Consider the following 17,062-nt stretch of genomic DNA (forward strand, 5'->3'; position numbering starts at 1 on the left):
TGAGAAAGCACAACTAAATGCAAAGTGGAATTAAAAATAATCCCACGTAATTATACTTTATTTCGGGATCAGAAATGTACAATCTATGGCTATAACAAAGCTGGGTTTGCCACCTTATCGATGAGTTATTATTTGATAGCCTCACATTTTACTGCATTATTTACGACTGGGTGACGTAGAACTTGATGTGGAAAGGCTGTAGAAAGACGAATTGTAGATCCATGCAGTAATTTATCCTCTTTCGCCCACTTATTCTACAGAACCACATGAAATATTTTGCTGCTTGTGTATGTGAAGGGGGAGGGAGTGGGGGCAGCGGGAAAGGTTGTTGAGGGACCTTGGAGGAGGAGTTAGAAGGTTTTATTTTGAAAATAGGAATGTGAACAACAATGTACTGAAAGCAAATCAGTTAAACGCATAGCCCCGTTACGGATTCGAGAAAACAATTCGCTGAGCGTTCGCAAAATCCTGACTGGAAGTAATTTGTACACATAAAAACTGAGCTGGTCCACGAATTAACATTTTATTTAAAGCCTGTGGCTTCATTTTACACTGCAATTTTTGTCTTTCGTTTTAGCAACATTTGGCACTGCACATAGCACACTGAAATATCCACAAAAAATAATCAAATCTTACCAATGATTTGTATGATTTCGTCACAGTTTGGACTGTACCAAAATTGTTAAATATACAACCACTCATTTGAAATCTCTGTATAAGATCCTTGCACATTCGTTATACTGAAATCAGTAACACGACTATATAGAGAATACAGGTTTAAAATAAGACACCTTAAATAGCGCTGGCGACATAATTTATTTCCTATATATGTAGCATCTGGACAGTTTATTTGCTCTAAAACCATGTTCCACATACACATATATTGCTGCCTTTCTCATTTTCTAAAACAGACTTATTCTTAAATTCTCACAAATATTCCAACAGACTACACTAGTTGTGATTATGACGCTTACAGTTCCTTACAATATCTATTATTCACTGTCCTTTTTTCTCCTTTTGCTTTGAATTATCAGGGAAGAAGCCACTTTGATAGAACGTTATCTCGGTTCATGTGGAGGTAATGAAGGGTGCCGAATGTATCCTAGCAAACAGAAAACACTCTGAAAGTCTGCAGGGAGTGAGTTAATAGAACAGTAATGTTTGTCCCTTTTGGGGTTAACAGCACCTACCCTGGAAAAAAACTTCGCTGCAAGAAATCCCACCTCATTCAAGTCAGTAATGTGGCAAACACATTTTGGTCCAAACTATATTGTGGGAAAAGGGTTGGAGAGACGAAGCAGCTATAGACTTGATGAATTTGGTGTTGAACCATCTGGCTGTGGGCCCTGGGAGGATACTTGTGTTTGCTGGCTTGTAGAAGATGATGAGCTAGCAGAACGCATCTTAGTGTTAGGCAGTTTGTGATCTTTCTTCCATTTCATTCTTCTGTTCTGAAACCAGATCTTCACCTGGCGTTCAGACAGGCAAAGTGTGTGTGCAATCTCAATGCGTCGACGCCTGGTTAGGTAACGGTTAAAATGGAACTCCTTCTCCAGCTCTAATACTTGTTGTCTCGTGTAAGCAGTTCGAGACCGTTTGGGCTCTCCTCCAGTGTAACTTGGGTTCACTGAACAAAACAAAAAGTATCCAAACATAAATACAGACACAGTCACGAACTGAAAATGGGATTAGGTGCACATGAATGAAGGTCCTAAAAGACAAGACTTTTTCTAAAGTGTTCTGACAAAGGCGTACAATCTACTGCAATAAAATGGCTCTGGGCATTTAGGTTAGAAAAGCATCAAAGGCACATGGCCAGGAGCAAGATCCAGGGCAATGAAATTTATGGGCGCTGTAATTACCGACCTAACTGTTAGGTGATCGTAAATCTCATGAAAGGGCTAGTTACAGAAAGGGTTCCGCACATCCGACTTCAATTGAATTTTAATTGTTTCAGTTAGCTTTATTACTTACCGGTTGTAACGTGAATTTTCTTCATCCACGGGTAAACTATGGGCTCTTTGCTGAGAGTACCTTTCTGGGCACTGGGATTTTTCGCATTCTGGCTACACAAAGCTGGTGTGGCTACTGGGACCACTTCACAAAGCTGATTCTGTCTCGGTATGTGATTTTGGAGGCTAGCCTGCGACTGCACATGACCCCTTTGCGACATGTCTTGGTTGCCAGTGCCTTGGACATTGTTGAAGCTGTAGGTCGGCTCTGGGTAGTTTGATTGTGGGTATAGTGCCTCATGATGGAATCCAGGGTCCCGCGGCCGCTCGTAGTATTCAGGAGATTGGCTTGGTATGTAGTTATTTTGAGAATATTCCTCACAAGGTGGAAATTTTGGCTCAACGTAGTTGGAGTTTATCAAAAACGAACTCATGGTCATTAATTTCTGAAGTGCAAAATACTAATTTTTCTCGCGTTGTCGTTTTTCTGTTCCATAAAACCCTCCTACTTGCTGTCAAGTGTATAAAGTTAGCTGTTCATGTGATGCAAACAGCCAATAGGATGAGTGCTCGTGGGTCCCGGATAAGGAAATACACCAATGATGAATGCATGGAGTCCAGTCAAAAAATCCATATTATCATTCAAAATCTCGTTTTCCCCTGAAATGATTTTGTCGCATAAAAAGGGGGAAATTGGAAAAACCAGGAAAACGCTCAGTTTAAAATCATCCAAAATAGATTATGGTGTTACGATGTTTTATCGAATGCAAATTTTGCAAATACATGTTGACGCAGAAACCATTAGAAGACGGTGTTCAATAGAGATCCGCTACTGTCTGGAATAGTTTACTCTTTTCGAAGAAGGCTTCTGCACCAAACAACATGTTTCAGTACATTCTCGGGGATAAACGAAGACAGTTGAGACAATAATTACCAGAGTTCATTGCACAAGCTTGTTCTTTTTAGTGCAAGGATGATGTCAAAGGCATTCTAAGGTTCATCGCTTGCAAGAATTTTTGAAAATATTTGGTTTATTTCAATGAAACACGAATATTTTAAAGTGTTCGATAAAAGCGAATATCTTTCTGCAGAGGCTAGTATGAACTCAAAGTATATGCCGAAGTGATAAATTACTAAGGCGGCAGTAGAGGATTTTCTCCCTTTACTGCAGATGTATATATTGCATGAACGTTATGTAATCAGTTGAGATTCTTAGCCTAATAAATCTTAATTAAAATACACTATCATAATTGTTCGATTGTAAAACGGCTTATTTAATGAAATATTCTCCTGTTAGTTTTTCAGACGCTTTAAAATTGATTTGCATAAAATAACGAACATTGTGATAGCTAAGACACCAAATTAAGCAGAAATTAATCGCATCATCTTTGAAAAATACAGAAATCACAACTATTCGGTAATACGATTTATTTGAATGCAAACTCTATTCTAAGAATTCTAGCAACCTCTGCTTTCTATTGTGCATTTGAATTTGATAGCAAGACTGTACCTTTTAATCCCTCTGTATAAATAAATGTTAAATACATCAGTTAGATTTCAGGTGCTGCTGTTATACTCACACATTTAGTCTGTTTCTAGTACAGCATGTTATATGATTAACTGAAACCCGCTTTAAAAGCACTAAAACTCCCAACAAGAATTGATAAAGCCTTCAAACGCTCATTCAATTTACCAAGAAGCATAACTAACCTGTCGTTAAAAATGTAACTAATTAGCTTGCCAGATTTGTTAAAGTGAATAAAGTTTTATAACATTTTTAAGATAGAATTAAGATCCAACTCAACGGTACGCGGTATCAAATTGACCAAGTAGCAAAATGACGATTTAGGTGCACTGCACGTTACTTTTTTTCAAAAAGTAGCCATAAGCATTATGCCTTCATACCCGAAAAGTAATCGATTCACAACATGAGTTCTTGCCAATCAAGAATGCATCTTAACACCCTGTTACAATGTTTAGAAGATATTCTGCATCCGGACACAGAATCTAACAATTAGTTATAATGAACCATCCCCAGCCATTACAATACATCGTTGTAGGTACACATAATAACCTAACCAGTTTTGCTGCTGAGTATAATCGTCCACTCGAATACTTTCAACTGAGCATCCAGCACAAAATTAATTGACTTCCAGTGCAATTAACAGATGTTCATGTCCACTACTCGCTATACGAAAGGGCTTTGCAGGAAAATCTACATGGGATTAGTCTTAATGTTTTATCTTATTCTCCAAGACCATCTTGTGTCACTGTTTACACTTACATAATACAGTTTAAATTGTTACGTAAGTTTTATATGCAGACGAATCCGACTGATTATGCTAAAAACTTTATTTTTGCGAAAAAAACCTCATAAAATTTAAATTTCTAAAATTTGCTGTTTTCTTCTCTTTGACAGGCAATGGTTTTTTCTTCTGACCACGTTTTCTTCTAACCACGTAACTTGGCTGTAAATAACGCTGATGAATAATTATCTGGACCAATGTATGTATTGAAACGTGTTTCGAAAAGAAGGGAAAATTAAGGTTCTTTTATCATAAACATAAGGCTTTACTTGAGACCAGCGAATGTTGTTCATTCGTCTCTGTAGTCCTTTTTTTCATAATAAACAACGATGGAGCCAGGACCCCCAAGTGTTACTTCGCCCGTGTACATTTGACATTTTTACGACTAGAGTCGATTTACAGCCATTTTAAAGCGAAAAGCAATGCGAACGCATCGTACATTTCCAAAACGTGTATATTTAAGAGCTTATACAAAATTTATACTTCAGAAAGTGTCGAAATTCGGAAATCGGTTTTACATTTAAAAAAATAGCCAAGTTATGAAGCATGGAGTGAAGATTTGTTTGGCGGTTTAATAAATCAGAAATTAGACTTTACCAGTTTAAATTCTCCTCCGAACAGCAAGCCAGTAGCTTAGATGATAAGGAGTGTCATAATTTCTTCATTTACCGACTGAATCCATCAACACGGCTGAGATAGATTGTACCATGATGAAAATGTGATTGCTTTCCCACTCTATCTGAGGCATATGGTTAAAACAGCCGGTGTCCAACTCACAAACAAAATAAAACAAATAAAATGGCACATTTCGAAGATACATCTTCGAGCAGACTTGCACCACATCCCACAGAGCTGCACAACTGTGCGTTTATTGGACTTCAACACGGGAAACAAAACAAAAGATTTTATTCAATGAAATGAGATTTCGTAAGGGATACGCTAAGCTAAGTTTGGAAGTGACCGAAAAGTGACACCGTGTGCATTTTATTTCTTATTAATCTTATACATTGACAGTCTTTGTTAAGTAACAAGGCGTGCCATTCGTGAGGCGACATTTTCATATTTGTTAGACGCGGTGACCTGAATTTCACCTCGGCCTTGGACTTAGCCATTTCTAAAAGGCCTATAGTGCTCTTTCAAATACTAGGGTGTTTTGCCCAGGTCATTACCTTTGTGGAGGGGGCTGCTAGGCAAAATGAGAGTGCTTCAAAAGCCCACTCGATAATCGCCCTTAAATGTTTGTAAATAAATGCTCCCGATTTCTAGCAAAAATCAATAGATTTGTAATGTTTGGCTTGACGAGTCCCGAAAGCAATTGACGTGGGAACATATCGAGAAATAGTTAACGGCTTCTGTGATTAGACAAGTTTCTTCTGGAATTTGCAAATTAATTTAACTTGCAAAAGAGTAACACAAAAGACTGCCTTGTTTTACCACTACATCTGCAGTTCATTTCAAATTCTTCTCATTGGTGCCTCCATCCACGCGTTCTAGGTACCAAACTTAAATAGACTGCTACTTATTTTTAAAATCGAATCCTAAAAAAAAGATTTAAGGGGGAAGGGATTTTGAATATGTAACTTCTTGCTTTAAGACAGACAACTTTTTTTTAAAAGCAAATCATCAATCTAACCATCCTAAACTATTGTTTGCCGTTTAGGAATACATTTTAATTTCTTGCAAACTAACATAGTGACAAGTGTCAAATTAATAAAACGAAATTATTCGTTTGGAGTAGATTTCTTAGTTTTCTCGGGAGAAAAAGAAGTCAGATCGTACAAAGCTGATGCGTTTTTTCCTCTTACTTTTTAAGTCTGAGGCTTCAAATATAGTATATCACTTTCATTTAAATCAATGATCTTTCTATCTGTTGGTTCATTTTCCATCAGGCATTCTCTAATCCTTTCTGCGTATACAGGCATGGGTCTATTTTAAAGCAATATTGCAAATTTCAAGTGGAAAGCATGTTGTTTAGAAAAGCATTTCATGGAGTCCGAATAAAGATGGCTTCTTCCTGTACTGATTAATGTACTAGAGGCAGCCTCAAATGTTGAAGAATCTTCCTTTTGTTAACTTTTAGTATATGATATATAATTTAAAAGGTAGTAGTACATATCACTTCTGTTTTTCTCCGCAAATATTTTATTTAGTTTTCCATTACCTGTGTGCTAACATTTACATTTTCAAAGGCTCACATTCTCCAGTTCTGCAGCGCAAGAACAAGGCTGCTGTACTACGGAATAGCTTTATAAGAGATTTGTATCGTGTTACTCCCAATTTGTCTAGTATAGACAAAAGAAAGTAGTATAACATTCAAACTTTGTGAATCCACTTGATTTTACACGTTATTGTAGCATCGTTAAGTGTATTTTAATTTTATCTTCAACTAAATGGAAAGTATGCAAAGAAATGGTTAGGTTTGGTATCAACTGTTACATCCGGATTGCAATAATCTCTGAAGCATTTAGTGCCACGAACAAATCCTGGTCTTTCCTTTTCACTAAAATCTCGTAATCCATACTGAATGGGTTGTAACTGTTTATTTCAAACATCAGGAGACATGGTTAATTTTAAATAGTAACAAACTATTTAGATTAGGAATGAAGGTATCATCATGACTGCGTTGACGGAATTTTATATTGTTGTGGGGGTACATTTTAAGATTCAGAGAAAAAGAGACAAAGGCGCAATCGGATGCTTTCTCACAAAAAAACAAGAGGAGGACCTCAATTAGTGTTATTCCTGAATTTTTAGCAAGAAATTTTCGAATCTAATCTCTCTGTTCCCGTGAGTCTCGGAGTATTCTTGTGGTATTTAGACCGAACTGAGAGGAATACCATAACAGCTCTACATATTTCCAATTAGATTATTTAAACGGGATTTAAACAAATTTGCTTTTGAGATGTCCCCTAATTTTAAATTAATGCCAGTGGATTCACATTTTCAAAACTGATTCAGATTGAGGAGAAATATCTCCAACTTCAATCTAAATAATGCCGATCTTGTCTGCCAGTCAGACCGTGTACTCTGCTGTATGATGAACTCCGACATGCGGAAGACTGCTGTATTGTAATCTCTAACCAAAGAAAGCGAGGAAACGGCGAACCTAACTAAAATAATTCGATTTCTATTTTTGTGAGGATGAGTATCTTAATTTTTCGTACAGTCGTTGAAAGTTTACCTGCTGCATATACACAACAGATAGAAAAATTACCGTGGTCGATTTTTCAAGATGAAATACAACATGTCTCGATCATGAAAAGAGTATTTTTTTCTTTCCTTTCGTCAGTAATTGAGGTCGTTCAGTCGCTCGGGTTCACCTGGAGTCCATAGCATGATACACGAGTAACTCAAAGCTATTTTATCTTTTGTGCTGATAGTCAAGATCGCGCTATAACATTGACATCAAACTCTGTCTGAGCAGATGATTACAAGTCGTGCAAAACGTAAACTTTTGACCCTCAACTTTTTGACCTACAGTTGTACCGCCCTACCAACCACGGTACAGGGAGCCCTTTTCTCAAAGCACTGCTGAGGACTGAAATAATATCCCCTTTCGTTCACTGTTTTCATGATGTACTGCTAATTTCAGTTCGGGGAATCCTGAACACACTGTCCCCATCACCACCACCCCCATCGCCCCCCCCCCCCCCGCCCAACATGCTCCTTCACCCCCACCACAATTGCTTCCTCCCCATAAGTGAAACCTTTCTTTAATCTCAAAAATCGCATGAACCTCAACTGTCGGCAAGCTGTTTATTCAAGGGCTCTTTTATTTAGTTGGATGTGTCAAAATGGGTAAGTTTTTACCGTATCGGCCAGCTAATGTAATTATAGATAACACAAAAAACATTAAGTTTTTGGGTTTATTTTAGTATATCCATCCTTTTCTGTTGCACTAATAGAACAATGGAAGTGTGAGCTTCCAGTCGTTGCTCATATAAAATGACTGTGAACTTGGTCTAAAGCGAGCTCTGCTGGTGAGTCGCAGAGTGTGCAGATGTAATTTCTGGTAAATCTCTCCCCCTTTCTCTTTCCTGAACGCATACCCTCCTCGATTTTAGCAACGAAAACCCTTAATGGAACAATTCAAATATCCACGATTTAAGTTTTATATTGAATGCAAAAAGTGGCGAGGTTGCGTTCATAATTTGTTTTATTGCTGTATTAATGTCACATCCTTTAAAAAAAAACGCAATGTGACACAGCTGATATTGCAACTGCAATTATCAGAGGAAATAACAAATAAAACATCAAAAATTTAGTTTAAAAATCCTCTTGCGTATTGATTCAATGTGCACATTCCTCAAAAGATTAACTTAAATTTTCCCATCACTTTTTCAAGAGAACTACAATCCGAACCAATGTGAAGACATTTTTACAATTTATGTTGGCTTTATTACTATTACATAATAATACTTTCTTTAGAGAAGTGGATTGCTGGTGATTACTTTTCTTCGGAAACAAATTGTTTGAGATAATGAAATTTTTTAAAAAGTGGGTTCGTGTGTTTTTCTCTCCATGCCAAGTTTACTATGATGCAATGATAACACACAATCCTTCAGCTCTATGATTCAATATCTTGCATTCAGGTAAATGGATCAGTTATTAATGAAGCCATTTACGGAAGAGTTAAATAGACCTCAATTTCTACAAGGTAGTTCTCCACCTGAATCTCCGATGCTGAGAAGTTCACCGCAGACTATCTAGTGTCAATTTGCTTCCTCACATTGTTTGCCTGCTCAGGATCAGTTAACTTCGTAAATGATGAGTACCAAAACACATCATGCAAAACGAGAGCAAGAAATAAAGTGTAAATACAATACAATCCCCGAACCTATATAAGCATATTCAATTCTGTTTTTTTTAATCAAACGCCTTCATAGTATTGTTTAGAAGGCGGAGGATTCCATTTAAAAAAGTTCAATGATAACTAACCAGATCGTTAAAATCCGATATAGCAATTATCATTGAAACAGAAACCCCGTCTGTAAAAGCGATATTCACCCTGATCATTACGTAACATGGAAAGGAGATGCTAGATTATTACGTGCATGACGATATTGCTATGCACATATTGCTAATTATTTCCCTGATAATGAAATACCTTTTTCATACACAAATGAAGAAAAATTAGTGTTTTATCTTTCAATTTATTTTACTGCGCTAATGAAGGCCAAAACAATTATCTGTTACTTTGCTTCCAAATAGAAAATCACAATGCTGCGGATCCCCTCAATCCGCTGAAAGGAGGTACATAAAGATTCATCACAATCTCACACAATATGCAGCTGCACAGATTTACAACTGGGAAACTGCATTAAGCTAACAGTAGGTCCAGCTTTGGATTTCTTCGAGAAGCTCATTTGCAAAGCTTAGGCAAAATTCTATTGTGTCCAAAAGACAAACTAGCATACGTTGCTATTGAAAAATGTGCTGTCCTTTCGGTGCCCTTAGCAGAGACGAAACGTAAGCACGTCACATTCCAGATTTTATGGCGACCACCTCTCTGTTTTACTACCCGCAACTTGTTATTTGTTTTGCACTTGTATCTTTCCCGTGCTACGCTTCAGAGAATTGTTGGCAATCCGTGCAATAACTGTTTTTATTTTTTCTCAAGAAACGCAGATTAATGAGCTGCAGCGTTAAAGACACGATATCTGATAGCTCCGGATTAAGTGCCTCAACCAAAACTTTGCCAATAGCTTAATTTCAGAAAGAGCAAAGACCTTGGATTTAGATTTAGACTGGCCAATCAGATTTATTTATTGTATAGAAGACTTACGAGGGAAAACTGAATTGCTGATTACAGATTAAACACTCCATGGTGACAGAAAGTGAAGAATTTGTTGATAATCTATATTTGACCAATGGAACAAATGAGTTTTAAGCTGCAGATCACATTTCCCTTCAGTGAAAAGGTTGCATGGAGACAATTTGTAAAATACTCCCACAAGGCACCCGCTCTTTCCTAAAATTGTATCAGTTCACACACACGTACGGTGGCAGCCCTAAACATAGAAAGATGTCTCCTGAAAGACAATTTCACACATTTCTCTTCACAAAGTGTTATTCCCCCACGAGACACACAAACACAAAACTTACTTACTATTTGTTTACTAAATTTAGAAACAAGAAAACTCACTACTCTTGAGGAATACATCACTGCCTTCACGATTAAAGAAAGGTTGGGATTTCACGAAAGGAACTCCACAACGATACGTGAGGGTTACTTTCTTTCCGCCTAAGGATATTGTTACTAAGTTTAAATAAACAGTTACATGTTTAGTTTGTTTTATTACACCTTGCATTTCTCCCCCCACTCTAGCAGCCCGTCAGCTCTGCTCCAACACCAGCCCCCACCATAACCTATCTTCTCCCCTCCCAAGCCTGTTATGGAGTTTCGGTTTTTAAACTGAAAAGTTTTCGAGATTTCAGCGCGCTAACAAATGTACCAATAACACTGACCTTTGCGCAAACTGAAACGAAATAATGGATTATTACTAATGGTTGGGGAGACAACTACAAGTAATTCAATTGCAAATTTTATAACTGGAATATAAATTGGAACTGAAAGTGCCAGTGTAGCGCTAAGTGAAGCTAAAAAAATTTTTTGCCTAATTATGAAATGGATTTAAGTGTTCTCATAGATGATAAATTAAACTGTCATATTTAAATGTAAACTAATACGAAGGAAATTGCAACCTATTGACGCGATTGGCATGGCCGATCCGGAACTACTATAGCAATATTGGTGCTGATTTCCTTTATTTACTGTTGAATCTTTATTGCACATCGTAAAACAGACCTAATTGTAGTGGAATGTTTTGAGTAGAAATTCTGCAGGGTAATTGCTTTCTACCGTATTATCCCTTGTAAACGTATGGCCGCCTGCCATCTGCAATCTCTTGTGTTATAGTTTGGGGTTGTCTTCACAGAAAATATTGAATAACTAAAGAAACTAAGGAGCATCTTCCAAATTTATTAAATGTTGTACTTTTGATTCAAAGCACCACGTCTTGATGCAGAAAATTATACTCGTATGTCGCCAAAAACACATTAGACTAGCGGAAGCTTCAAAGAATGAAAAGCTGGTCATAAAGTTTATGGTTCGTCAGCCACAACTGTGGGAAACCTGCAATTGACCAAAAGCAATGTTGGTGTTACAACAGTCAGATTTAAAGTTGCAGTAACTCTTCCGCTGGCTGTATTTCAAAGGCTTTCCTTTTTATCTGTACCTCATTCTAGGCTATTCGGATGAGGATTTTTATGTTCTTCTGTATTAACATTTATTTACAACACGTGTACTTTCATCATTCAAGAGAGGGTTGTCTGTCCCCATTAGCGTTTAAACGGAAAATAAGGACAAGACTTTTGAATGCGTGAAATACTGCATGTAACGTATTGCATAATATCTAAGGCAGGCCTATTGCGACGACAGAAGTTCTGCTGTAACGTTGAAAGTAAGAACTAATTGCAATGTTTTCACAATATGCTTGAAGATATCAGTGGTGTACAATTTCCCAAAATGTGTGACAAATAATCTGAAAATACATAACTCTCAACAGTACCAACTGGAGGCAGGAGCATAACATTACCCTCAAGAAAATACAACTGAATAATGACAGCACAGGGATGCAGGAGAAAGTAAACCAAGTAGAAGAATAACAAAAACGTATTAAGATGTTGAACACTGCCAGGACATTTAATTAACATTACTTGAATATGCTGTAAAATCTTCTAACACATAAAATACTTTAAAATTCGAACATTTAGTATTCAAAAAGTTACTTCTTTTTAATCTTGCTCATTCATATATTTTTGCCAAAGAGGAGTTCTACACTAGCACAAGGAATACAATCAACACCTTGCCCATACATGTTTCTGCCTCAGTGCACCCTGGGTGCAGCTTAAGTCCATTCTACTGGGCCAACACTCCTCGTGAAATGTAATTATCGTTAATATTTCAACAAAAATTTACCTTCTCTTGCAAGAAAACACAACTTTCCTGTGCATTGGAGTTGTGGAGCTGTGGATAGTCCTCTGAACATGAAAATTAGCCATTTAAGTGGCCTGTCTGCACACACAATCTGCAAAGGAACCAAATGAAGTCCAGCGTCAGTGAGATTATATGTTATGTAGAATATACTGTTGGTTGTCAACTCCCCAAAACCATAAAACTTACTTTAATGACACCACGTGATTTTTTATAGCCAGTGAGGCTATCAGTCTGTGCTATGGATGATTTTACGATCTAATTCATAGACAAAACCCTATTCATTTGGCACCCAAATGTCATATAGCCGGAACTGAGGTGTATAAAAGTTTATTGATTATAACTTTAAAGGACAAACACTCAGTAACCAGAAAGCGTAAAAGTGCTGATCCCCCTTGCTGTCAGGAACTAAGAGGCGAATTTTCTGTCCTGCCTTCAAGCGGTAAGTAAAGTTAACTGTATAAAGTGAAAAATACCTGTTGGGAAAGGTTTACGCTACGCTTTGGTCGAGTGCTTGAGAGAACGTGACTAACGCCTACCTGCGGAACAAAGTGGGTGATTTGCTTCAAGACTCCCTTTTTCCTCAGACCAAAACTATAGAGTTTCCGAAAAGTCATGTCTATAAAGATGGTGCGTGTAAATGCACGATCAGCAACAATAACAACAACAAAGAAATTGGATGTTAGCGGGAAATGTGTGGTTCAGCAAATAGTGCTGATTTGCGCAGACAGTGCGCATGGAACAATGCTGCAAGAGAACCTGTTTAATTTGAATTGCGTAAAAATACTAAATTACCATATGGTACCACGTTTAGGTACTGTATTGGCTATTACTTGCAAAACTCTGAAATTTGCAGTAATCAAAGATGTAGAAAATCTGCTTGTTGATTGCCCGACTTTATAAGTTTACGCAACTTGATTGCTTGTTGTAAACCCCAGCTGTACGGGTTTTCCCTCTGGATGACTTGTGCAAAGTTGTACAGATTGGGAGAAGCTCACTTTTTAGTGAGAGTTTTGAACTGAAACTATAATCAACGGAATTATTCGAAACTGTTTACATCACTGGGCAACAGACACAGCAGAAAAAAAAACTTATCTGGGAGCCAAAGTCCAGGAAAGTTACTATAGAAACTTTATTTTAACTTCCAGTCAGTTTTAAAAACAAATACAAAAGCTCATCACGAATTTCTTAAACTGCCAGTCTTTTAGGCTATATATTTATCCTTTGTCACAAAAACATACACTGACGCTGCGCTAAGAGCCACTTATTGGAGTTCGTGCAAAGTCATACAAAGGCACAGCATAGACATACAGTTCAGAGTCGCAATATCCTTCACAAAATTCACTGGTCACTAATAACACAGAATAGGTAGCATCTCGGTGATTTAACACTACGATATCAATTACAGAGGACGATGTCCTGAAATTAAATACATATTGCAAGCTTGGAGCTATTTTGACATTTAGCAACACTAACACTTACATACACTTTTTTGCAGAGTGCAACACATTATTACATTTTAACTGGACGATTTTATACAGTTACTTCAAGTAACACCGCTTGTATTAATATAAATAAGTTAAACAACTATAATTCACAAAGCTACCCTACTCCTACAACATTGTTGTTACTCCTAGACAATATACTGTAAGCAGATTACTTGTACAAGCAACAGTACGACCAGAAAACAGACTAACGATTCAAAGATTGGGATAGGGCAACGTGGAAATGGTTTTCTTCATAGAAGTAACACGGGAGAGAAGTTTTGGAAGTCAGTACTGTATTGACATTATGCTAATTGGTCAGCTTATACTGCCCAGTACTTCTATTGATCATGGACGATATCCGCCTCCTGCAGCGGCCATGCTCATGCTTTTTAACTTGTTATCTTTTTTCCATTTCATCCTTCTGTTTTGAAACCAGATCTTAATCTGTCTCTCTGTGAGGCAAAGAGCATGTGCAATTTCTATCCGTCGTCTCCGGGTCAGGTATCTATTGAAATGAAATTCTTTCTCCAGCTCCAGGGTCTGATATCGGGTGTAAGCCGTCCTGGCTCTTTTACCTTCTGGTCCTCCCATACTGTCTGCAACCCACACAACACACACAAAAAAAAGAATCCTTTGTTTAGTGCTAACAATACATTGTCGAATATGAAATACAGTATAAAACACAGAAAAGAGGCAGAAGGCTGAAATCTAGCCCAGGCATTTCTATGCTAACCCTTGCGCTCTTGCTGTACCTTAATACCAAAATTACTTCAGAAACTTAACAGTAACTAGATGTGAAAGTGCCCACTTGGAGAAAGCTGTCCCATAATAAACCACACCTTTTCCTCTCCAACAATTCTTATTTATTCTTACATTACGGATAGAAAGCTAGACACCTTACTAATAAAAACGCCACCACCCACATAGTTCCAATATATTTGCAACTTTGATAAGATGACCCTTCCAGAGATATCTAGAAACATTAGCGTGCACGTTTAATATTTTGATTTTCAACATTCAGAGTAATTCAAGACTCCACCAATGGAAAGATAAGAGAGAAGGGATTTTACCGTGACTTATGTGCAGTTTTCGCATCCAGGGGTAAATTTGAGGCTGTTGTTGTGCTGTGCTTTGCCCGTTCTGTGAACTTGGAGGGTCGCTGCTTGCCGGGGTGTCATCCTCAGTACCAGGCGATGTGCCAACCCCATCTCTACTGATGTGACTGCTGCTGCTGTTGCTGGAATTTGAGGAGGTAGTTGGGCTTGCTATGGAGTTTTTGATTCCGTGGTGGTTTTCGCTAGCAGGCGGACTGACCACGGCGGAACAGGGCAGAGGGTCAGGTGAAGGAGACTGAGTGGATGTGGCAGGTTGGTTGTACCTGGTGTCTGCTCCTGCTTCTGGTCCTGCTGCTGCTGTTGTTGCTGCTGCAGAGTAGCTTCGAGATCGTTCACTGGCATTAAAGTGGTTAGATGCTGGACGGCTAATGCTGAGATCCATCCCATTGTAGCCGTAGCCGTACCTGCTGGAATGCATCGTTGCAGAATCCCTGTATTGCTCGCTCACCGAGCTATGATCTCCATAATTATGTAACTGGTAGTCCGGGCCATTTGGATAGCGACCGCAGAATGAGTTTACAAAGTAAGAGCTCATTTGATTTTTTTATTTATTTATTTTTACTTGATTTGTGGCTCTTGGTCGCTTGTGCGTCTAGCACCCTGCACAATTTATGATGAATTATGGAAATGACTGGGACATGTACTTCGTTCCCTCCTACGTAGGCGCCCAAATATGGGGTACGACTTGGAATCACGTGCTTTTGTTGTCCAGTCGTAAATTCTCACTGATGACCTCTAGAGTTAAATCCATGCACTGTGGCTCCAAACTGGAAGGTTGCGTGTAAGGAAGAGCGTGGGGCGCGCGCACAGGGGCGCGCCGCCGGCTCCCCGCAGTAGCTTTGGGTTGTCCTTGCGCGCCACCCTCTGGAGACTATGAATCCTGTGGTTCGGATAAACGGGGTAATCGGCCTCGGGTCGAATTAAGGCTACCCACAAATTTCAAACGTAACCGTTACATTTCGTAGAACAAATCACATGAAACAACGTGGAGAGGCATCTTTCAAAAAAGAAAAGATTCACGCCAGACAATGGTGCATTTGTTCAATCCCCACGCAGAGACATTTTAAAAATATGCTGCCGCTGACAGTGTTACAAAGAGGACTTGAGGGTGTCTTGTCACTGATTTGGTTTGATGTTTTTATAAAGAATAGATTTAATTGTAGTTATAATGTTTTTACCGTCTTTATACGTCTTTGATGTCATCGCAGATTTGCTCAGGGAAAAACGGCGTCTTACACATCAAAATGCCATTTTTTCATGTGCTACTCTTCTCAAATTTCTCTTTAGTCCGTGTAGTTCATAGTATTGAGCATTTATTCGCGTTTAGGCGGAAATTTGAAGCCATCACGAAGCTAAACTATTGGACCAACCTTTGTGTTCTTAAAAATCAGGTCACGTATATTGAAGATGAATTTAAATCGTTCCAGTTTACTTTCGTACACTGTACATGTTAAACCAGAATTCCATTTTAATTGTAAAATAAACATAATATTGAGCCTAAATTTACATGGAAACAATTTCTTTACACACAGTTTAGTGTTGGTTCGATACGATGAAATGCTATGCAAGATCCAACAAAAGAGGGTCCACTTAACAAATAACAATCCATCTAATCAAAACAAGAGCTCTGTGTCCGATGCTGTGTCTAGCTTCGCTGCAATAAACATGAAGAATATTTCATAATTTACCAGCGGATTCAGCTGCATCTTTAGTTCTGCGTTCAGTGAACATTGCCGTATTTAGTGGCCTTAGAAGCTAAATAGTCATTCCTACCACGTATACTGTCTATCTTTTTCTCTCTGAAACAAGGACATCTACCGATCAATTTCACAGTGCTAAGTTTCCTTTCACAGCTTATTTAATACAAAAAACTTTTCGGCAGCTTTAATTGAAGGCTAAACTTTTAGAAATCGGATAGTTTATTTATATATATATTACTGTATATATTTAATATAGATTTAAGAAAATTTCACTTGCGAAATTTCAATTTAGAGCAATAGCGTCGCCAGGCAGAATTTATTTATCCCATGGCTGTCAAGTCACAAGCAAATATATTTGCTTCTCTTGGTAGAGAAAACATGGCACAAGCTACCTAAACACTGTGTCCTCTTCATTTGACAAAAAAACAAAAGCAATATGAAATCTTGCAGTAAACTATTGACATATACAATATCATATTTATCATTTGCAAATGGCCATATCTACT

The 17,062-nt window shown here is 37.9% G+C and overlaps 3 protein-coding genes across 6 annotated transcripts in view; all 3 read right to left on the reverse strand.

Moving 5' to 3' along the window:
- LOC125448037 (homeobox protein Hox-A3) overlaps positions 1–17,062 on the reverse strand; it is a 43,961-nt gene that overhangs the window by 20,348 nt on the left and 6,551 nt on the right. The window contains exon 1 of one of the 3 annotated variants that reach the window (XM_048523077.2): positions 12,240–12,354. The exons of 1 other annotated variant lie outside the window; for it this stretch is intronic. The gene's annotated coding sequence lies outside the window, so the exon portion shown is untranslated. Of the gene's footprint in view, positions 1–12,239; positions 12,355–17,062 lie in introns of those variants that run through there. One more of the 3 variants, XM_059654122.1, reaches the window with a different exon arrangement.
- LOC125448113 (homeobox protein Hox-A4) lies at positions 76–5,174 on the reverse strand. Of its 2 annotated transcripts, XM_048523168.2 has the most exons (3): positions 4,856–5,174; positions 1,975–2,820; positions 76–1,627 (listed from the first exon to the last, which is right to left on the reverse strand). In XM_048523168.2, exons 2-3 carry the CDS (start codon positions 2,390–2,392, stop codon positions 1,302–1,304), a joined length of 744 nt encoding a protein of 247 aa, XP_048379125.1. In that variant the 5' UTR covers positions 2,393–2,820; positions 4,856–5,174; the 3' UTR covers positions 76–1,301. The 2 variants fall into 2 exon arrangements, with proteins under 2 accessions (XP_048379125.1, XP_048379115.1); XM_048523158.2 differs by lacking the exon at positions 4,856–5,174 and having other exon boundaries at positions 1,975–4,722.
- On the reverse strand, positions 13,403–15,392 carry LOC125448104 (homeobox protein Hox-A5). Its single transcript, XM_048523147.2, has 2 exons — positions 14,812–15,392; positions 13,403–14,337 (listed from the first exon to the last, which is right to left on the reverse strand). The coding sequence occupies exons 1-2, from the start codon at positions 15,389–15,391 to the stop codon at positions 14,087–14,089; spliced, it is 831 nt and encodes a 276-aa protein (XP_048379104.1). The 5' UTR covers position 15,392; the 3' UTR covers positions 13,403–14,086.

The sequence above is a fragment of the Stegostoma tigrinum genome, chromosome 2 (genome assembly GCF_030684315.1).
Source record: "Stegostoma tigrinum isolate sSteTig4 chromosome 2, sSteTig4.hap1, whole genome shotgun sequence".
In the NCBI taxonomy this organism is placed as follows: Eukaryota; Metazoa; Chordata; class Chondrichthyes; order Orectolobiformes; family Stegostomatidae; genus Stegostoma; species Stegostoma tigrinum.